General features: G+C 47.0%; 1 protein-coding gene across 12 annotated transcripts in view; it reads left to right on the top strand.

Moving 5' to 3' along the window:
* Positions 1 to 23888, top strand: part of LOC142592534 (uncharacterized) — a 283219-nt gene that overhangs the window by 167370 nt on the left and 91961 nt on the right. For all 12 annotated transcript variants that reach the window (XR_012830714.1, XR_012830715.1, XM_075704021.1 and 9 more), the window contains one exon: positions 7365 to 7928. Coding sequence is in view for 10 of the 12 variants with exons in the window: in XM_075704021.1 (XP_075560136.1) it covers positions 7365 to 7928 (564 nt within the window). In the remaining 2 variants the exon portion in view is untranslated. The remainder of the gene's footprint in view (positions 1 to 7364; positions 7929 to 23888) is intronic.

The following is a 23888-nucleotide window of genomic DNA, read 5'->3' as shown; positions in this document are numbered from 1 at the left end:
CCCTTTGTTTACCCATGCCCCGGGATATTTCAATTCGGCCACTTGGGGTATTTCATGGCCTTGTGTTGTAAGCTCCTGATAAGTTGTACCGTTGGAAAACATCCCACCGGACTTAGTTGCACTAAAACTGAAACCTAGACTGTCTCCTTCGTCTCCACAGTAATTAGCCAGAGTCTGCAAATCTTCCTCGATATCTGCTAAAAGTACAATATCGTCCGCATACATTAAGCCCGGTAGTCGTTGCTCAACAACCTCTCCGCCTAATCTGGACGACAGATTATACCCTAGATTGCCTCCTTGTAGCCTTCTTTCCATACTTATCAGATACAGCATGAACAGCAGCGGTGACAGAGGAGAACCTTGGCTTAATCCTTTGTGTACCTCGACAGTTGTCGTACTCTTAATTCCTTCCCATGTTATTTCAACATTATTTTCTCGATATATTTCCTTTAGAAAATCAACTCATGACCGATACCTTCATCTTTTAGTATGTTTCACAGGAGTTCCCTGTTCACGTTGTCGTATGCACAGCTTACGTCCAGGAAGGCTAAACACAGAGGTCGATTTTACGCCTTAGCTGTTTCTATGCACTGGGTAAGCACGAACTGGCTATCATCAAAGCACCTACCTCTTCTGAACCCGTTCTGAAGTTCTCCGAGTATTCTATTACTATCTACCCATGACTGCATTTTTAATTTCACCGCCTGCATCGCCAGCCTATAGACCGTTTCATCGGGCGAGGAGGATAGGGCCAGCGGCGAGCCTTTCCTCCTCTCTGGCTTGGGCGATCCGGCGCGGCGGTGCTTGACAGTATTGGTGCCGCGTGCTGCGGAACGATTTCGGAATCTTTTAGATGGTACTCTGTGAAATTTAGGCCATGTACATTTATACAAGGTCGTCAGGGAAGCCTTTCAGAGCATCGGTAACTACAGTAGGGGGAAATATGTCTTGGGAGCGCAAAGATGGGACGCCCGTTATCAGCCGCGGTGTACGCACATTATCAGTCGCGGTGTGTGTTGTGAACTATTTGGCCTATATCGGTTTTAATTCAACAAAGAAAACCGGTGTCTCCGTATCACCAGCATTACCAGCATAGAGTGGGCAAGGCATCAGCAATACAGGCCAGATGTTCAAACGTTGTCTCTTCTTCACGCAGGTATGTTACCTTAAGAACGCTTATTGTATTCGATCTGCCAACCACTTCTTATTGCTGATGCCTTGCCCACGCGAATGTCTTTCTGCATGTATTTCTGTATGTGCTGATCTTGTTTACTGCATGAGCAGCCTCCTACTGAGTGGCGATATTGAAACAAACCCGGGCCCTACAAAACGCTCCGCCACTCAAACGGATGATTCTCGCTCTATGGTATCCCAAATGTTCGCTCAGCTTCTTGCCGGGCAAAATAAGATAACAAAGGATATAGCAGACGTGTGAAAATCTATCGAAGCTCCATTTGAGGCCATTGAAAAACGCATAGTTGATCTTGAGCAGGAGGCACCCACGTTTAGCGCAGCACACTACGATAACCTACAGAGCCAAATTCAGAAAATGTCATCCAATACTAACACACTTTCTTCCCAAAATGATAATTTAGAAAATCGCTCGCGTCGCAACAACTTTATTCTTTATAGTCTAACGGAATCTAATGATAGTGACACAGTGATAGTGACACTAATGAATCGCTGCAATCGCAAGTTAAGAATTTTTTTTACTGACGCACTAAAGCTTGATTTTTCTCAAATTGAGCGATTGCATAGGCTTGGTAGACCTAGAGGTGGGAGACCTCGCCCCATCATTATGAAGCTCCTGGATTTTCGTGAAAAGATTAGTGCTCTAAAGAATGGCTATAAGCTAAAAGGGTCCCAGCGGCGCTTATTCGAAGATTTTTCTTCAAACGTGCGCTCCATCCGTAAAAAACTATGGGACGCTACAGCACAATTCCATAACAATGGTTCAGTGGTACACCTCAGGTACGACCATGCGTTTGTTGATAATCAGCTCTACAATTGGGATGTTGTTTCCAACTCTCTTGTAAAAGCTCCTGATCGCACCGCTCACCATCATTTATCGCTCTCCCAGGGGAACAATCCTTGACTTAACAAGCAGGATAAACTTTGTATATTAAATCTTAACGCAAGAAGCCTATCTAACAAATATTCAAGCTTTTCCTCTTTGGTGGTATCACTTTGCCCGCATGTTATCGGTGTTACTGAGACCTGGTTGCATAGCGACATCTTTGACTGCGAAGTAACTCCCCGAGAATATAACGTCATAAGAGTAGACAGGAAAGCAATCCGGCAGAGGCGGAGGCGTTGCCTTGTTTTTGCGCTCTGGCCTACAGTTTTCTGTACTACAGTCCCACTTGAAATCGAGACGATCTGGTGTAAGGTGCACATTAATAAAACAAATATAATCATTGGTGTGTTTTATGGACCTCCCAGACATGCCTCAAATGAAATAATGATCCTAAACGCGTTCATCCAAGAACGCGGTTTTGGCTCTTCAAATTTAATGTGCATGGGGTACTTTAATGTACCTAACGTCTCGTGGGCTTCATTATCGGTAACTCGTGATAACGTCTCTCTTTCTAGAGAACCCGCCGTGGTTGCTCAGTGGCTATGGTGTTGGGCTGCTGAGCACGAGGTCGCGGGATCGAATCCCGGCCACGGCGGCCGCATTTCGATGGGGGCGAAATGCGAAAACACCCGTGTGCTTAAATTTAGGTGCACGTTAAAGAACCCCAGGTGGTCAAAATTTCCGGAGTCCTCCACTACGGCGTGCCTCATAATCAGAAAGTGGTTTTGGCACGTAAAACCCCAAATATTATTATTATTATCTTTCTAGAGAGTTGCTTGAATTTTCGCTATCCCTTGGATTGAAACAAATTGTATATAACCCTACTAGAGAGTCCTCCATACTAGAGTTGATTTTTCTAAATGCACCGCTCTTTAGAAGTGGCTTTGAGTGTGAGAATACGGATGGTATTTCCGATCACAAAGCTGTTATTGCTACTATTAATCTTTCAGTTTCAAGGCGCCATTATGAATATACAAGTTTTTACGATTATAGTCATGCAGATGATACGTCCGTGCTTGATACATTAAGCATTTCATTCGACAGATTCTCCCGGTTATGCACAACTAGTGATATTAATGCTATAGTATCCCATTTTGAAAACATTGTTCATACTTGCATAGAGCGCTATGTGCCATTAAAAACAAAAAAAGAAAGATCTTGACCATCCTTGGATGACAAGGGAAATACTGCATTTGAAGCGTCGAGTAGCCAGAGCACGTCGGAAGCGCCACATGAATGCCGAAACAAATGACCAGTTCCGCTTTATGAAGGAACTCCATCAAAAAATTGATGTAGCTAAGAACTTTTATTATCAGTTCACTCTACCTAATTTAATTAAAAATAACCCACGAATATTTTGGAGCTCAATTTCGCCAATGAAAAACACCACCCAGACATTTCTATTAGATGATTCCGAAATAAGTGATCCTGAACCTATTGCGAAAGCATTCAATTAATATTTTCAGTCTGTATTCACACAGGACAATCGCGTAATTCCTCCCTGCTCCACGACAACCAACATGTCCTGTGCAATTAACAACGTTACAATATCCAAGCAAGGTGTCCTGAACCTTATTTTAAATCTTGACACCAAAAAAAGCTGCAGTCTAGACAATGTCAACAATGTGTTCCTCCATCGTTATGCGCCTTGGGCGCGTCAATACCTCACATTGATTTTTGAGAAATCAGTATCTATTTGCAGAGTGCCTTATTTATGGAAACGCGCTAGAGTCATTCCATTGTTCAAATCTGGGCAGAAACAATCTCTTCTAAATTATAGACCCATTTCTTTAACTTCTCATGCATGCAAACTCCTTGAACACATAATTGATAAAAATATTATTACTTTTCTTGAGTCTAATAACATATTATGCAGCGCTCAGCATGGATTTCGTAGTGGTTTTAGCACAGTGACTCAATTAACTGAATTTACACATGACATCAGTTTTGCTCTTGATTTAGGTCATCAAGTAGATGCGCTCTTCATTGATTTCTCCAAAGCATTTGACACTGTACCACATCCAAAACTATTACATAATCTAAGCCTTATCCTTAATAACCCTCTTCTCGTTGACTGGATCCGCAGTTTTGTTTATGATCGTTCAGAGCATGTTTCTTTTAATTCATTCAACTCCCCTGGCGCATCAGTATCTTCCGGGGTGCCCCAAGGTTCTATTTTAGGGCGATTGCTTTTTTGCTTTATATTAACGACATTCCAAGCTCTATTCATCAAAAATTCGGCGTTACGCTGACGACTGCGTTCTCTACAATGTCATTTCTTCACCTAACGATCATAACACTCTGAATCAATCTTTTATAAGTTTTTGTGAATGGTGCTAATTCTGGCAAATGAACATTAACTTTAAAAAACCGTCGCCATGTCCTTTCAAAAGCATGCTAATTGCTCATACTTCAATTACTCCTATAAATCCACTTTTCTGCAGCGCGCATATGAATATAAGTATTTAGGTCTCATTTTCACTGCAACGTTATCCTGCCCAGAACATATTCTAACAACTTGCAATAAAAGACTAAAAAACTTGGTTACCTAACCCGAACTCTGCGTGCTGACCCCAAAGAAACTAAACTCATTACATACAAAACACTTGTAAGACCTATTCTTGAATATGCGGCTACCATATGGAACCCTTACAAAATTTCGGACATCCACAAAGTTGAACACGCTCAGAAAAAGGCGGTTCGTTTCATATACCGCCTTTATGACAATGTTTTCACCGTCATCTCATCTGAATATGCTCGGTTTAACCTCTTTTCCACCGTCGTCACAATTATTCTGTGAAACTTCTACACTCTCTATTTTACTCTCCACGTTATGCTTCCCCTAACACATATCTGACCCTGCAAAGCACCTAATCACGAGAAACAGCAGTGACTTAAACTTATCTGTCTGTTTTGCTCGGACCAACACTTTTAAATACAGTTTTTTTCCTAGGACAATTGAACTCTGGAATGACCTGCCTGGTTCCATCCGTTGTTTACCGCATAGAGAATTTGGGGATGCTATTGAGTGCTGCCCTCAGCCATGTTACTCACATATGCTTCTTTTGTATAGTGATTTGTTTTTCCCCCCACATTTTGTATTCACCCACTCCTGCAATAGCCCTTCCGAGTTGCAGTATTTGTAAATAAATAAATAAATACGTAAAATTAAATGGTAAAACAGCTCACTGTCTGATCGCTTGGCGTAGGGAGTGAAACAAAGCAGAAGAGCGCATGCTCGTGCACGGCCAACCTAAGGCAACCACGCAACATCTAAGCGGCAGGCGCTATCAAATATTTGTGATGCACCGGCACCGTTCTCGCGCATTTCAAGTCTAGTAGGCTTGAAATTACTATATGTCTACGCTATAGCCTTCCTGCATGAGGCCGATGGCGCTGCTCAACACAGTGGTCACTGCGGTTGGTGAACCACCACGATAGAAATGTAAGCTGTGCGCTTCGGCATTGCCCTTTTGGCCTGTATACAGCCATAATATATGAGAGCTATCGCATAAAAAGAATGCGATGGCTATTTTTGAGGACGAAATTTCCGTGATACGTGTGAGTGCGTCGTAGACAACGCAACGAACACAACCGAAAAAAAAATTCGGTTATTATCCTCTTTCTCGAAAAAGAAAGAGAAAACAGGCTAACGCGTCAATACGACCTCGCATAGTCAAACCGCACAACGTTTATAGGTATATAACCGCTGATCCCGTATGCTTGGACCATGCGGTATATAGAATAAAGATATCTCTAATCTAGAACCTACCACTGCTTAGGACGCTCACGCAGTTCGTAAACAGTCCCTTTGCTGGACAAGCTTAATTCAGACTGTAAGGTATGCTGCTATTACTTGCCAAAACTATTTTATTTAGGGGCGGAAACCTCATCCATCGAACCAAGTAGTCACGCAATGTAACCTACAGCGAACAGTTTGAACGCTGGTCAAAGTTTAACATCACAGCTCCTATCGCAGCAGAACGGTGCCCATGCTGTTACAATCGTCGCGTATGTTTCATGGCTCTTAAACCGCAGCTTAGAAATACAGGTTGATAATGCAATAAGGTCACATTAGTGAATGGAACATTCAGAAATACGCAATTGATCTCCGAGGCTGATTGTAGGCTCAAATAAGCGCGCACACATCGCGCTGCCTGTTCCGTCCACTTCAACGCCAGCAGAAATTCCGGCCATGACGCCTTAAACCACTTCAGCACGTCTCAAAGAACCGTTTACCACGTAGAACACGCACGTCATACTAAAGAGACCGCAAGAGCGCGAGAACAAACGTCAGAAACTACCACCGAGCGTATACCTGTCATGCAAAACACCGCTGTCACCCAAGCCAGTATGGCGCTGCTCATAGGCGGCGCCACTGCGTTCACAATATGGCGGCGCCTACGAAAAAACGGTGTATATATAACTGATTTTATCGCAATTGGTCTGAAGGATTTTATGTTTGTCTTGTCGCATTCCCTTTATTAATCAAGTTCATTTTACTCCCTTTCCAGCTGTGCGGAATTTGATTATTTGTTATGACTGCCTCCAATGCTTTCATCAGCGTTTCCTTGCTTCTAAGGTCAAGTTCATGGATTGATTGGAGTTTCGTCTATCCCTGCGGATGTGCATTTCGGAACACTTGCTTCCGCCTTTTTCCAGTTACGATTGGTCAGTTCTAAGAAGTTTTCTATTGTGCTATCCTGTGTTGCTCCCTCATTTGGGGCGATTACCCTACCGTCTTTCCTAAGTGACTCAGCTATAACTGAACCAATGTAGTTCACAGCGTCATCTGCCTCTAAACAATTTCCCTCGGCATCGTGAATCTGTTCCTGCTTTCTGTGATTCGCTTTACCCAGCCAGCTTATATGGTTCCAGAATTTTCTTGACCCCGCTTTAGTTGCATTGCCAACTTCAGCCAGCCAATGATGAGAGGACTGATTTATTTTAGCCTGGACGAGGACCTGCACTTGTTCCTTTTGTCAATAAAGTTCCCATTCTTGGCCTATTTCCTCTTTAGATAACTGCGCCCTCTTTGCTTCTCTGTTTTCCCGTGATTGCCAACCCTTGTTGTTCGATGGCCTCCCAATTTTCGTATTCCACCAACTTCGTGGCGTCCTCTTTCCTCTCCAGCGGTTTACTCTTTTTAACTCTATTATTTTGATACTAATGAGTAGTTATAACTGTTTATAATCCCACTTTTCCATGGGATGTTTCGCTATTGCACGGGCACGGGCACTGCACCGCTACGAGCATGGTCACAGGAATGCCTTTCTTCTTGCTGCAGGCTTTTTTGCTGTCGCAAATCTCGCCGATGTTATCCTGCCTTGGCTGCAACGTCACCACCGGCGTAGGAATTTGCGAAGAGCCGGGCTGGAACCAGCGTGTAAACATCGTCCAATTGTCATCGCATTTTGCAACCCTCGACCGGATCTTCGCCTGGCAACTCCATGCCACTATCTGCGCGGGAGCATTGCCTTGGCTACAAAGGCACCCAACCTTCACGAACCACTTGGGGCACCGCACCTCTACGAGCATGGTCACAGGAATGCCTTTCTTCTTGCTGCAGGCTTTTTCGCTGTCGCAAATCTCGCCGATGTTATCCTGCCTTGGCTGCAACGTCACCACCGGCGTAGGAATTTGCGAAGAGCCGGGCTGGAACCAGCGTGTAAACATCGTCCAACCGTCATCGCCTTTTCCAACCCTCGACCGGATCTTCGCCTGGCAACCCCATGCTACTATCTGCGCGGGAGCATTGCCTTGGCTACAAAGGCACCCAACCTTCACGGACCACTTGGGGCACCGCACCTCTACGAGCATGGTCACAGGAATGCCTTTCTTCTTGCTGCAGGTTGGTTATTTGCCGGGCGCATCTTGTACTCGCTCTAGCGATCCATGCTTACTTGCGGTGTCGTGCCCCTCAGCCACATTCAAACGTTGCCAAGTGTTTTTGTATCGGTGCTTACGTTCTTTCGCCGTCAATGCTCATTTTTACTCCTTGCTTCTTGTTCTGTCAGGCGACATCGAGTTAAATCCTGGTCCTCCCCCGTCCCTTGACTCTATTGCTGAGTGTTTGTCACGCTTAGAACTTGCACAAAATTCCGTTCTGTCTGAACTTGCAATGATTCGCGCTTCCCAGTCCAATTTCCAAAGCTTGGTCAGTAGCCTTTCATCGCGCGTTGATGCCCTGGAAAAAATTGTCGCAACGAGTCACTGCAATGATGTCAGTCTAACGCCTAATTCAAACTCGGATATTCACAGCCTTTCATCCGAAATTCGAATCCTCAAAGAAAAATGTGACGATTCCGAAAACCGACATCGGCGAAATAACCTGCTGTTCTTCGGACGGCCCGATGCGGCGGATGTAACATGGGAGCAATCTGAAATGGCCGTAATTTCTTTCTGCTCAGGTAAGTTAAGCATACCAATCGATTCCGCCAACATTGAACGAGCGCATCGCTTAGGCCGCTTTGAGCAAGGGAAGAAACGGCCAATAATAGTCAAATTCTCGCATTTTCAAGATAAATGCAAAATCCTTTCTGCTGGCCCTAAGATCAAGAAAACTGACTTTTCAATCCGTGAAGATTTTTCAACGCGTGTGCGTACAGCTCAAAAGAAACTTCGTGTGTTCGGCAAAGAAAGTGGCTTAAAATACAAAATAAGGTATGATAAGTTAACCATAGGCAACAAGCAGTTTTTCTACAATGCTGATACAGATTTCCGTGCTAGAGCATGGGTCATAGCGGTCACTATCTACTTCAAAGCTCCCCTCCCACCGTCAGCCACTTTTGCCTTCGTCACGCCCACATGTTTGTGAAACTATGGCGTTTGTTTTAGCAAACATTCGTAGCTATCTTCCAAAAAGAGAGTCAGTGGAAGCGTTTCTTGATGACAACGGCACCGATAGCGCTATATTTACAGAATCGTGGCTCTCCGAAAGTATCCTAGACGAGGAACTGCTTGACAACAACAAACCGTTTTTCATCTACAGACGTGACAGGGTTTCGCGCAGGGGTGGGGATGTTTTAGCCTTTGTTAAAACCAGCCTTAATTCTTCTCTTCTTACGACTCATTCCTGCATTGAAATTCTTTGTATCAGAATTACGCTTTCCACAACCACATGCATAGTTATTGCATGTTATCGCCCTCCTGACAGCGACAGTTCCTTTACTACTGATATTTACTCGGTTCTGCTCGATCTTAATACTCGTTTTCCTAAAGCCAATTACATCCTATGCGGTGACTTAAATTTCCCTGACGTTGACTGGGGAAACGTGTGCGCATTTTCTCGTCAATCGAAAGATTTCCTTGACGTTGTCATGACATTCAACCTCAGCCAAACAGTAAATTTTCCCACACGTGGCAGTAACACCCTTGATTTAGTCTTTACGTCCAGCCCTGAACTCATCCAATCCATGTCGAGCACTGACGGTTTCAGTGACCACAAAACAGTTATTTTCAACCTATCACTTCCGTTCTTCCGTTTCCCCAACGGCAGCGCTCTGTTAAGTTCATTCGCGATTATAAAAAGGGAGAGTTCGCCCGTATCAACTCGGAGCTTGAGAACTTTTTTTTCATTTCAGGCTATCCGCATCTAATAGGTCTGTCGAGGAAAACTGGCTAGCTTTCTAAAATAAACTTTCAGATCTGGTCGAAACCTATGTTCCACTGATATGCATTCGCGGCGACTCCAACAAGCCCTGGTATTCTAACTCCTTAAGGAGGCTTTCCTAAAAGAAAAAGCGTCTTTTTCGTGAAGCTAAAGGAACTGCGCTGGCTTTTAAATGGAAGAAATATTTTGCGTGCCTACATGATTACACGCGTCTCCTTAGGTGTACAAAAAGAAAGTTTTTTCACAATGATCTGTATGGCATTCTACTAACAAACCCGAAGAAATTCTGGCGGATGTTATCACCCAAATCAAGCAACACTCATTGCATTACCTTTTTATATCCTGATGGTTCACAGGTGCCTACAGAACTTCGATCTGACGTCATGAACTCTTATTTTACATCAGTCTTCACACATGAGCCTGCCTGGAATACACCACACCAAACATTTTTTAACTTTCCTGCGATGGCCCCTATCAACATCACTACTGCTGGCATTTGTGCTCTAATAGACAAACTAAACTTTTCCAGTGCCGCCGGGCCAGACAATATCACTGCGAAAATATTAAAACACACAAAAAATGTATCTTCTCATTTTCTAAAGATAATTTTTGATCAATCTCTTGCGAACAGTTCTATACCTAGTGACTGGAAAATTAAAGTTGTTCCTGTGCTCAAGGCTGGCAGCCGGAGCAACCCGTCGAACTATCGTCCGATTTCGTTAACTTGCATACCATGTAAATTTCTTGAGCATATTATATACTCGCATATTGCATCCCACCTTAATTCCAACTCCTTCTTCTTCAAAAATCAGCATGGCTTTCGTCATGGCTATTCATGTGAATCAGTTATTCGAGTTTACCATGGACCTTCACCTAAACCTTGATTGTTTGTTCCAAACCGATGTCATCTATCTTAATTTTTCCAAAGCATTCGACCGTGTTCCACATCTACGTCTTATGTACAAATTTTCAGGTCTTCACCTTCACCCACTTGTTTTAGACTGGATTCACAACTTTCTCACATCTCGCTCTCAGTTCACCGTAATAGGCGGACTTCCTTCAAGTTCTACTTGCGTCACCTCCGGAGTACCACAGGGGTCTGTGTTGGGCCCGCTTCTTTTCTTAATTTTTATTAACGACCTCCCACTCAACATCTCATCCACCATCCGCCTTTTTGCAGATGATTGCATTATCTACCGGCGTATAAATACTAAAGACGATCAAGCTGCCCTCCAGAACGATCTGAAGCTTATTGAAAATTGCTGCACATCGTGGATGATGGAATTAAACACTAGAAAGTGCTGTTTTATGGAAATTTCTCGAAAGCGGTCTAATTTAATTTATCCTCACTTTTTATTTTCTGAGGACCTATTGCAGGTAGACACCTATCGTTACCTTGGCATCACAATCATTAGCAAATTAACTTGGGTTGATCATATCGCAAAAATCACGGCCGACTTTTCACGTACACTTGGTTTTATCAGAAGATCACTTCCCACTTCCCCCGATAACATACGAAAACTGGCATATGAAACTTTTGTCCGCAGTAGGCTTGAGAATATGCATCCGCGATCTGGAGTCCTCATGAGTCCTACATAATTAACATGCTTGAATCCGTCCAGAACCGTGCACCACGCTTCATATCGTCGACATACGGCTTTCATTCCAGCGTAAGCTCCATTAAACTATCACTTGGCCTCACTTCCTTAGCTCTCAGACGAAAAGTTGCACGCCTGTGTTTATTCCATAAGTTATATTTCAATTTCCCCTATCTGCGTGGTTCCCTTATATCTCCTCCCATTCGTACATCGCGCCGCCTATTCAATTCAAATAGCGTCCAACGACTTCATGGCTCCACTAAAGCTTTTAACAAGTCCTTCTTTCCGACTGCAATTGAAGAATGGAACCTGCTGCCCGATTCAGTAACTAATGAGCACGACGCGACAAGGTTTAAGGCGATGTTGTTAAATCATCTGGGTTGACATGTTTCTTTTTGCTCCGATTTGTGTTCATGAAATTTTATCCATTTTTCTGTACTGAGTTTTTTTTTCTTCTTCCCTGTAACCATTGTGTACTCGCCCTGCTGCCCTAACCTTTCGCCGACATGTGTGGCGCTTGTGGCTTCAAGGCAATATTGCCAAGCACCGTGTTAACTATCGCGTTCCTTGCTTCTTTTTATGTCCCTGTGTTGATTGTTATGTTTTTGACCTTTGTTCTTATTGTACCTTGTATACGCTCCCCCCTTATGGAATACCTCGACAGGGGCCTCTAAGGGACAACAAATGATGATGATGATGATTGCTTCTTCTATGCAAACCGCTATTTGCACTATTTGTTCGTCATTTAATTTTGCATACTCTTTTTGACTTCCCCGCATTTCTCTTTTGAGCAGGGCTCCAAATTGTAGCCTAATACGCTTATGATCGCTTCCGAGGCTGTACTTCCCCTTTTCGTCTATTTCCATTATTGCGAGCTTGCTATACATTCCCTGCGACATTAAGCAGTAGTCAATGGTCGTTTGCCTGCTACGGGATTCCCACGGGATTTGTCCCTCACATTTAGTTTCTCTATTTACTGTAACTAATTTGTCTTGTTCACATAAGTCTAGCATTACCTTCCCGTTACAATCTGTGTATCCATCCAGATCCTCGATGTGGCCATTCACGTCACCCTGCAGACAAATATCGGCACCTTCTCCAAACTGCTTTATATCGTCATCGAGACACTTCACTAGATCCTTGTTCTGTTGCCTGCATTTGTCCCCTGTGCCTAAATAAACTACACCTATAGCCGGATCCAACTTTAGAAAAAGGGGGCGTTTACTCCTCCGAGGCGGAGGCACGCGAGCATCCACCAATGGGCGTGCACTCTGGACTAACGTCATGAGCCAGACGGCCGGTGACTCCGTCGACGGAGAAGATGGCCGCCCGCGCGTCGAACTGGGCGAGGTCGTGTCAGCTGTGTGCTTCAGCCCCTCGTCAGAGTGAATTCCAGAACTGTTTGTGATGGTCTATCATGCCGGAAATGTTACTACGGGCTTACGATGCGGCATTCGTGCCGCGTGCGTTTATTCTGAGCTGTGATCTGGCGAAGGAACATTGCAGCGAGCATCGCTGGCGCTGCGCTACGCTTTGCCTGAAAACAGGATCCCGCGGCGACCGCTACGAACACACATCCTGCGTATTTGTTCCATGTTTTTTTTTGTTTCGCTCTGGAGTGAAGTTACGACGAGAAAAGTTTTTCAAAGATTTGTGCCTACTGTTAGCAGCTGGTGTGTTCGTGTACTGTGTCGCTGCATTTTTCGTCGGACTAGGGGAAGTGATGGAGCAAAACCATTCGCAGGAGAAATCAGAAAAGTGTGCGCGCATGAAACGAACCTACGAGTGTCTCAACAAAAAATATTTGCAGAAGAAGCCGTCAACACAAAGACTTGTCGCCGTCAACTTAGCGTGAACGATTATTGTAAGCAGTGAGATAGCAGACCGTTGTGTAGCACCGTCGATTGATTGCTGTCCACCAGTGCTCACTGCACGCGCAAGCTGTAGAATGCATGCTGTGAAATTGTGAAAAGACAAAACAAAGAAAATATAAGTTTTATGCGATTTAAAACCAAAAGTACTTATTTAAAACGATGAATGAAACATCTTTGTACCTTCCTGCCTCGACCGTATTCTCGCCCCAGGTTTGTAATGGTTGCGATAAATGCATTGTTTTATATAACTACTTCTTCAATAGCAACTGCTTTATTTTAAGCTTGGAAAACCAGTAGTAGACACACTGTGTACATGTGAACAAGCGCAAAAGCCTTGCAGAGCTGCTCTCTACTTTTGTCAATTTCAGCCCCACAGGGGCGTCTGCGTGAGCAGGCGTTTGGTGTGTTGCGACACCACGTACCCGAGCACACGAGGGTTGGACCCTCCCGCGTGTAGCCGTGCGCGGCTTCGCCGTGTCCGGGGAAAGGAGCATCTTGGGGGTTGAGCCCCACCGGGTGTTTGGACCGTTAAGGCCCCCCGGCGGAGGCAACACACCTCTTCAGCCTCTGCTTCGCGTATACGGCACCTCCAGGCTGACCCACCTGGGGGAAATCGGTAGTTGCTTTTTCTTGTCCCAATGTCCCCATGTCTAGTTTCAATGCCTTTAACTGATGTCCTTGGTCCAGGCTATAAGGCATCAAGGATGGCAAGTGGTGATCTCCTCTTAGAACTGCATTATCAGAAACAATATGAAAAATTGCCGTCTAGCGTCATTTGGGAATGTTCCCGTGACAGTAACTCCTCGCCATACTCTGTACGCCACTCGCGGCGTTGTCTCGGATGATTTGCTCCAGCTCACAGAGGCTGAGCTCCTGGAGGACTTCAGTGAGCAGAATGTTGTCAATGTCAAAAGAATTAGGCTGAGGCGGGATGGTAAAGAAATTATGACCAAGCACCTAATACTTACATTCAGTTCAAGTATTCTGCCCGAGTCTGTAGAGGCCGGGTACATCAAGCTCCGTGTCAGACCATAGGTGCCGAATCCCCTAAGATGTTTCAAATGCCAGCGTTTCGGCCACAGTTCACAGAGCTGCCGGGGCCACCAAGCATCTGCGAAATGCAGTGCCCATGAACACGCCACTGAAGCTTGTAAGAACGCTCTCCACTGTGTAAACTGTGATGGGGAGCACGCCGCGTACTCGCGGTCGTGCCCATCCTGGAAAAAAGAAAATGAAATTGTAACAATAAAAGTAAAGGAGAATATCAGTTTCAAGGAGGCACGCAGGCGGGTATCCTACCTGCCCAAGAAAACCTTTGCTGAAGTGGCGCGTCAGGGGGCAGCGCCACAACGGTCTCCGAGGGCTGTCCGACCCACACCCAGTGAGGCGGCAGTGACGCCATCCGCCCCCCACCGCGTGTGCAGCTAGCGCTGCAACGTCAATCCAGTAGACGGGGCCATCTACCCCGGAGGTGGGCGCAGCCGCGGCTGCCCCAACCTCCCCGGCCCCTTCCAGCGTTGGAAACAGCCGGCGCAGCCAAATGCCCCAGGGAGCCCAATCGACCTACGGGCTGGTCGGCGCAGGGGTCTTGCCCTCCAAGGCGGGACTCTCCCTGGTAACTGCTCGCTCGCAAGAGCACGTGTCCGGCGCCTCACAAGAGGCAATGGACACTAAACCTATCCCCACGGCGCGCCAAGCGCCAAAGGAGCGGCGAGGCTCCCTCGAACGCTTGACAAAGGGCAAAACCCCGATTACAGGGCCTCGAAAGAGCTCTGTAATCTAATCTCTGAAATTTCTGTAATTAACACTTCTGTTTCTGTACACACAGCACCTATTTACCACCAACATGGAATGTCAGAGGTCTCCTTAGAAACCTTGATGATGTGCAAGAACTCATCCACAAACACAATACAAAAGTACTGTGTTTACAGGAAACACACTTAAAATCAAAGCACCCAAACTTTCGCCGACAGTATATAACTTTTCGCAAACATCGCGATGATGCTGTCGCATCATCGGGCGGTGTCGCCATTGTCATCCATAAGAGCATTGCGTGTAAACTTTTACAGCTACAAACGCCTCTTGAAGCAGTGGCGGTTCGAGCTGTTCTCCTAAACAAACTCATCACCATTGGCTCTCTTTACATACTCCCACATTACAAATTAACGAAACATGAATTTCACTCCTTTAAAAATCAATTGCCAAAGCCTTATGTTGTTCTTGGCGATTTCAATGCGCCCAGCTCCCTGTGGGGCGACTCTCGTATAGATGCGCGAGGTCGTCTTCTTGAACAGTTCCTTTTTTCTTCTGGTGCGCTCCTTCTGAATAAGAAGGAACCCACATATTAGTCTTGTAAACAGAACCTTTTCCTTAATTTATCTCAGCATAGTCTCCCTGTCTATACTGCCCGAACTCGAATGGGAAGTTATGAACAATCCTTACGGGAGCGACCACTTCCCCATACTGCTGAAAACATATAAAGAAAACGAATATCTACCACAGGCTCCTAGGTGAAAGATCGATACAGCCGACTGGGAGAAATTCCGAACTCTCACTAGTATCTCATGGAATGACATGTCTTCTTTAGAAATTGATGCTGCTTTGGAGTATTTTACAGCGTTCATAATAGATGCCGCATAAGAATGCATATTCGAGGTGAGTGGTTTGGCATGCAAACGACGTGTACAGTGGTGTAACAACGAATGTACGATCGCCCGTAGGAAACAGAACAAAGCGTGGGGATCGTTACGCGCCTCTCCACTGCAGAGAATCTTATTAACTTCAAAAAAGTAAAGTCATATGCCAGGAAAACGCGCCGACAGGCCAGAAGAGAGTTGGCAGCAGTTTTTATCGGGTATCAACTCTTATACAGATGAGGGGAAAGTCTGGAATAGGGTCAAAAGGATAAAAGGACGACAAACATTTTCACTCCCCCTCGTAAACAGAGAGGGCGGTACCCTGCTTGAACAGGCAGACTCACTTGGGGAGCACTTTCAGAGCGTGTGAAGTTCCACCAATTATTCAAAACCCTTTCTCAAATGTAAACAAATAGAAGAACGCAAGTCACTCATAAGAAGGTGTCGACAGAATGAACCGTTCAACTGTCCTTTTAGTATAGCAGAGTTTAGAGCTGCCTTGAGCACATGCAAGAGCTCTGCACCGGGATCTGATAGAATCACGTATGAAATGCTGAAAAACTTACACAATGGCACGCAAGTTTCACTACTTACACTTTTCAACACTATCTGGGACGCAGGGTACCTTGCAACCGCATGAAAAGAAGCCAGTGTGGCCCTTGTTTTAAAACAAGGGAAAGACCCTTTCTCAGTGGCAAGTTAACGCCCGATAGCCCTCAGAAGTTACATTTCTAAGGTATTTAAAAACATAAATCGGCGTCTCATCCATTTCCTTGAAAATAACAAAATGCTTGATCCCTATCAGTGTGTCTTCCGAGAGGGGCGCTCATCTTGTACGTATTGAAGGAAATATCCGTGACGCATTTGTACACAAACAGTTTTTCTTATCGATATTCCTCGATATGGAGAAGGTGTACGATACAACATGGCGCAACGGAATCTTGAGAGATTTGTCAGAAATGGGCATTCATAGTAATATGCTAAACGTAATAAAAAGCTACTTCTCCAATCGTACCTTCCGGGTAAAAGTCGGCAATCTGCTGTCACGTCCTTTTACACAAGAAACTGGTGTACCCCAGGGAGGCGTGCTCAGATGCACACTCTTTATTGTTAAGTTGACAACACTTCGTGCTTCCTTACCACCGGCCATTTTGTATTCCGTCTATGTGGACGACATTCAAATAGGTTTCAAATCCTGTAACCTCACAGTGTGTGAGAGACAGGTACAGCATTGTTTGAACAAGGTGTCAGGGTGGGCAGAGAAACATGGATTTAAAATCAATCCTCATAAGAGTTGTTGTGTTTTCTTTACAAGAAAGGGAGGCCTAGTTTCGGATCCTTGCTTAGAACTGTGTGCACAACAGATACCTGTATACAAAGAGCACAAATTTCTAGGTGTTATACTTGACAATAGACTCATTTTAGTCCCACACATTAAACATCTTAAATAAAAATGTCTGAAAACAATGAAGCTAATGAAACTTCTATCCCAGACTACGTGGGGTAGTGACAGGAAGCGCCTAATGAATCTCTATAAGAGCCTGATCCGGTCACGATTAGATTATGGTGCCGTGGTATATAACTCTGCCGCCCCGAGCGCGCTAAAGATGCTAGACCCTGTTCACCATCTAGGTATCCGCTTAACTACGGGCGCTTTCAGGACAAGCCCGATTGAAAGCTTATATGCCAAATCGAATGAATGATCACTCAACCTGCAGAGATCATACATTAGCTTTACATATTTTCTCAAAGTGCGCTCTAATCTTGAACATCAATGTTTTGGTGCCGTTACTTTTATGACGTGCGCTACACTTTTCAGCAATCGCCCCACCATAAGACAGCCTTTCTCGCTGCGTGTAAAGGAGCTTAGCGATGAAATGCATGTCCCACTCCTCGAGCATCGCTTAATGCACCTAACCAAGCTCTTGCCTCCTTGGGAGTGGCAGGTGACAGAATGTGACATATCCTTTATAAAAAGTTACAAAGCACGCTCCAGAGGCCGAAATGCGAATGCATTTCCTAGAACTTCGGTACAAGCACTCCTGCGCAGAATTCCACACAGACGCTTCGAAGTCAAATGCCGGGGTATCCTATGCAGCCGTCGGCCCATCGTTTTCGGAATCCGATGTACTGCATCCGGAAGCAAGCATCTTTACGGCCGAGGCCTACGCATTACTCTCTGCTGTGAAGCATGTAATAAAATCGAATCTTCCAAGAGCAGCGATCTATACAGACTCTCTAAGCGTCGTGAAGGCCTTAATTTCACTCAGCAAACATAAAAATCCCGTATTTAATCAACTGTATTCGGTCTTGTGTACAGCGTACTCATCTCACCAGAATATCATAATATGCTGGGTCCCTGGCCATAGGGGAATCGAAGGTAACGTTGTGGCGGACGAGATGGCAACGCCAATCACATCGCAAGCTGTTAACCTTACCGCTGATGTGCCTGTCACAGATCTGAGGCCTTTCTTACGAAATAAACTGCGACACCACTGGAGTGCACGTGGAACGCGCAAACAAATAACAAACTGCACGTTATAAAGCCACAGTTAGGTTTTTGGCCCTCCCCAACAATATCTCGGCGAACAGATGTCCTATTGCCGCCGGTATGTGCCAGGCGATGAGAACGACGCTGCAGTAGCGCGCGAGTAGGAAAACAGAGACGACAACGACGCCGCGTCAACTGCTCTCATAAAGTGCTTTTACACGTCCTCGACACCGGCTTTCCCGTCTCCTACTAGGCATTGACACTGGTGGAGGTGCGGGGTAGGATTGCCTCATGATCGGCACCCCTTCGCGGAGCCATACATAGAACGCGGAATCACTTGCGTTCGTAGGAACTCCTGTTCACCAATGCAGTCGCCGCCTCCTAGGCCTGACGCCCGAGTTCAACCCTTTGCAGGACCCTGCAAGAACGCGTCTACCAATTTCCGCCATGGCCACTGCAACTCCATCGCAGGTGACGCTGCAGAATCCCAAGATCCCCAGAAAGTTTCCATGGTGACGCTTTTGAAGATGTCCAAGATTGGCTGGAGCAATTTGAGCGTGTCGCCAGTTATAATGACTGGGGCTCCACGCAAAAGTTGTCTAATGTCTATTTTGCGCTTCAAGACAGTGCGCGTACGTGGTTTGTGAACCGGGAGAGAAATTTGACCACGAGGGATGCCTTCCACACCCAGCTGCTAGACACATTCACTAGTAGCGACAGAAGAGACAACGCGCAGCACCTGCTCGAATCCCCTATTCAAAAACCAAACGAGGGCGTCACCATGTTTCCAGAAGATATGGCCCGCCTTTTCCGCAGAGCAGACCCTGAGATGGCCGAAGAAAATAAGCTGCGCTATCTCTTGCGCGGAGTGAAGGAGGAACTGTTTGGCGGGCTCGTGAGGAATCCACCGACGACAGTGGCCGAATTTACCAAGGAGGCTGCCGCTATAGAACGGGCACTACAGCAACGGTACCGCCAATATGACCGCAAGAGCTCGCCGGTGAATGCTTCAGTTCTACCTGAGAGCTACGGCATGTCTCTGCGTGAAGTCATTCGGGAGATTGTGCGAGAGGAGATCCGGCAGCTCGGGATTTCTCCTATGGCACCAGCGGTGGCTTCTGTCGCTGATATCGTTCGGGAGGAAGTTCGACAGGCCTTTTCGTCCTCCGACCGGCAGGCGGTGCCGCGACGGCTAACCTACGCGGAAGCTGTCTGTCGTCCACCTCCCGTGACTTCGATGCTGCTGACACCGTCGACCACTACGACGCAGCCATCACTACCACCCCCGATGCCCTATTTTAGACAGTCACAACTGCCGCCAACTATGCCGTATCGACGCCAGTCGATCGCTGCGCCTCGTTTCTACGGTGAATCCCCTGCCGGCTACCCGGTTCGAAAGACCGATTTGTGGCGCACCGCTGACGGCCGGCCGCTATACTTTCATTGCGGCGAAGCAGGACATGTTTACCGCGCGTGCCACTACGGCGCGGCTGGGTATTCAAGATTTCCCAATTGCAATTACCCTGTGCCTGATGCTGCGCGTAGCCGCGACAAAAATTCTACAACCTTTCGGCCAGAAGGTTCAACGACGCCTCGATCACGTTCCCCTTCTCCGGCTCGTTAGACCCCACCGACTCGGCGCGATTTTTCTGACGCCTCTAGGAGCAGGTCCCCTAGCCCGCGCCGGGGAAACTAGACGCAGCGACCTCCGGGAGTGAGGTTGCAAACCGGATAGATATCCAAGAGCCCGACGATCTCCGATGATCGACGACTCTACAACTACGACGACTCCAACCACACCCCCTGTAACCGACGCCGTCAGCGGCGATCTTGTCGTTTGCATTGACGGCCACCAAGTGGCCGCTCTCGTCGATACTGGTTCGCATTTTTCGATAATAAGTAAGAAGCTGGCCGATAGGCTGAGAAAAGTGAAGACGCCGTGGACCGGGCCCAACATCAGAACTGCCGGCGGCCAGTTGATGACGCCGATTGGAAAATGTACAGCCAGGATATTAATCGCCGGTGCAACCTTTGTCGCCACCCTCGTCATTTTTTTAGTGTTGTAAGGAACTTATATTGGGGATGGATTTCTTGATTGAGTACGGTGCAGTGATTAATGTTCGTGATCTCGTCGTCACACTTTCTACGAGCTCAGACGACGTCGACTCCGCGGAACACCAGCGACCCCGCTTACGTATCGCCGACGACGACGTCACGCTTCCGCCGCGAAACTGTTCCCTCGTACCTTAATCTGCGACAACTTGAACACCGGCACTGGCGTCGCTGAACACATCGACGCACTGGTACTGAGTCAAGGGGTTTCCGTCGCCAGGGCCGTAATTAACGTACACGACGGACATGCTGAACTCCTGCTGACGAATTTTACCAGGGAACGTCGACACATTGTTAAAGGCACGGCTGTTGCTTACTTCGACGAATTTACTTCAATACAGGACTGCCTCTCAGTGGAGCGCGCGACGTCCACCATGGTTATGCCTGCCCCTGTGGTTGACATCAGTCCCACCTTATCGCCCGTGGAACGCAACAGCCTCCTTGAACTCATCAATGAGTTTAAGAGCTGCTTCTCATCCACGTCCCGAGTCAGCCAGACGCCGCTCACTAAGCACCGTATTGTCACCAAAGCCGACGCGAGACCAATTCGGCATAATCCTTATCGTGTAGCACCTAAAAAGCACGAGGCAATACAAACACAAGACCATGCTTGAGGACGGAGTTATCCGGCCCTCTAAGAGTCTTTGGGCATCGCCTGTCGTATTGGTGAAAAAGAAGGACGGCAGCCTGCGCTTCTGCGTCGACTATCGAAAACTCAACCAGGTCACAAAGAAAGACGTTTATCGGCTACCACGTATCAACGATTCACTGGACAGGCTACGAAACGCACATTACTTTTCGTCGATGGACTTGAAAAGCGGCTACTGGCAAATAGAAGTTGATGACAGAGACCGTGAGAAGACCGCTTTTGTGACGCCCGACGGACTTTATGAATTTCAGGTGCTCCCCTTCGGTTTGTGTTCTGCGCCGGCAACGTTTCAACGGCTAATGGGCATGGTACTCCCAGGCCTCAAATGGCAAACCTGTCTGCTGTACCTCGACGACGTGATTGTTTTCTACGTCACGTTCGAGGAACACTTGCAGAGACTAAGGACGGTCTTTGCAGCGATACGCTCAGCTGGTCTAACTTTGAAACCTGAAAAGTGCCATTTTGGTTTTGAAGAACTTCAATTTCTCGGTCACGTTGTTAGTCGTGAAGGTATCTGACCTGACCCTGATAAAATCTCTGGCGTCGCTAATTTCCCAACGCCATCAGATAAAAATGCAGTGCTACGTTTTCTGGGCCTTTGCGCCTACTACCGACGGTTTATCGCGGAATTTTCGCGTATCGCATGGCCATTAACACATCCTACCAGAGGAGATGTCCCCTTTGTGTGGGGTGAAGACCAGCAACGGGCTTTTGATGACCTACGGCAACGGCTGCAGACGCCTCCCGTGCTCGCACACTTTGATGAAGACGCCCCTACGATTCTTCATACTGACTCTAGTAATGTCGGCCTTGGCGCAGTGCTTGTACAGCGGCAGGACGGTGCCGAAAGAGTAATTGCTCACGCCAGCAAAACGCTATCAAGAACGGTGGCTAACTACTCTACTACAGAAAGAAGAATGTCTCGCACTGGTGTGGGCCGTCCTGAAATTTCGGCCATATTTGTATGGTCGGTGGTTCACCGTTGTCAGTGATCATCATGCACTTTGCTGGCTGACTAATTTAAACGATCCAGCTGGTCGGCTGGGTAATTTACGCAACGCGCAGAAGAAGCCAGGCAGCTTGCGCGTCTGCGAATCAAAGAACAACAGGAATACGATACCCGACACTACAATCTTCGACACAGACCCGTCACATACAACGTCGGTGACGCGGTGTGGGTCTGGGCTCCTATTCGTCGGCTGGGGCCGTCTGAGACGCTCCTGCGAAGATACTTCGGCCCGTACACAGTTCTGCGCCGCATCAGCGATGTGAATTATGAAGTTGTCCCCGACAGTCATAACTGCTCCAAACGCAGGCGGCATCTGCCCGAAGTTGTGCACGTGCTTCGTATGAAGCCATACTTTTCCTCATGTCCTCAACTTTGCATCGTCTGTGCACAGCCTTCGGAGATTGGTGCATCGGGACGATGTCTTTTTTTCCAAAGGAGGGGCAAATGCCCCATCCTATATGGTCGCCATGGGTATGTGCCAGACGATGAGAACGACGCTGAAGTAGCGCGCGAGTAGAAAAACAGAGACGACAACGACGTCGCGTTGACTGCTCTCAAAAAGTACTTTTAAACGTTCTCGACACCGGCTTTCCCGTCTCCTACTAGGCCGTGACACTGTTCTGTCGCCTCAGAAGAGGACACACATTTGGCACCCATAATTATCTGCTTACTGGAAGTGAACCTCCAACCTGTGGTAGATGCGGCGAGGGGTTGACCGTCCTCCATGTGCTCCTGGAGTGTCGGGAAGCCGAAACGGAGAGAAACATTTCCCGCTTGCATACCATTATTACATCCCCCTACACCCGCTATGTTTCTTGGTAAGGAACCTCTTTTAACGCGACAGCGTTAAGGAACTCGTGTCGCAGAAAAACCGGTGTCGTCGGCGTCGTTGGCCGTGAGCGATAACTCCCGGGAGGCACTTCATGAATAAAAAACAAGTTGCAAGATGGGCTGGGTGGTGTTGCACCTGGGTCGCAAGCCCCAAGGGTAGCGTTGGCCTGGCGGCCTGGGGCACAACTGGAAGCATCCGAAGGTCCCGGCAAAGCATGAGTCGACTGCTAACAGAACAACTTGTTTATTCTAGCATCGCAAAAGAGCGGCCGGTCAGGTCGACCGAAGTGGAGAGACGGGAGAGCACGTTACTCGACAGAAGAAATCGGAGCCTCTCTCTTGGCGTCCGGGGGCAGCTGGTTTTATACTCTCGCAGTTGAGGGCAACAAGGAACGTCTCGTCAGAGGCGCACGTGACGCGGGCACGGACATGCTGAGAGACACGTTGAGACGAGTAGGTGACGCATCCGCCGGGCCGGCGCCGGTCAGACCTCCTCGCTTCACAGTTGGGGGAGCTCCTCTCCCCGGCTGCCGCGCTTTGACAAGCGTGGGCACCAACATGCACACACACACACACACACACGCACACACGAATACACGTGGCATTGAAACATGCTTGGACGCGCTTGGCAGAAGGCGTTGCGGCAGCGCTGAACGGGCCAAAAATGTCCGCCGCTTTGAACGAAGCCCCGGCGTCCGTTGCATCTGCGCCGGCTATACCGCGCGTCGTAGACGAAACGTAACAGTGGGAATCTAACCAGGGTCTCCGGAGTGTGAGACGGAGACGCCACCACTCAGCCACGAGTTTTTTTATTTACCGGCTTGGCAAAAGAGAATACAATGTGAATATTACATGGCCATAAAAAACAACTAGTCAATGCCGGATCAGTGTGGTGTGATAAGAACAATGTAGGCTAGTCACTTTGTCCAAAGCACTTAGCCAATCAGGAGGATCACTCTGTGGACAGAAAAATTCGCGTATATATAACACACTTTCAAT

Source organism: Dermacentor variabilis, chromosome 9, assembly GCF_050947875.1.
Source record: "Dermacentor variabilis isolate Ectoservices chromosome 9, ASM5094787v1, whole genome shotgun sequence".
NCBI classification, from domain to species: domain Eukaryota; kingdom Metazoa; phylum Arthropoda; class Arachnida; order Ixodida; family Ixodidae; genus Dermacentor; species Dermacentor variabilis.
Note: the sequence above shows the minus strand (reverse complement) of the source record. Positions and strands in the feature narration are given on the sequence as shown.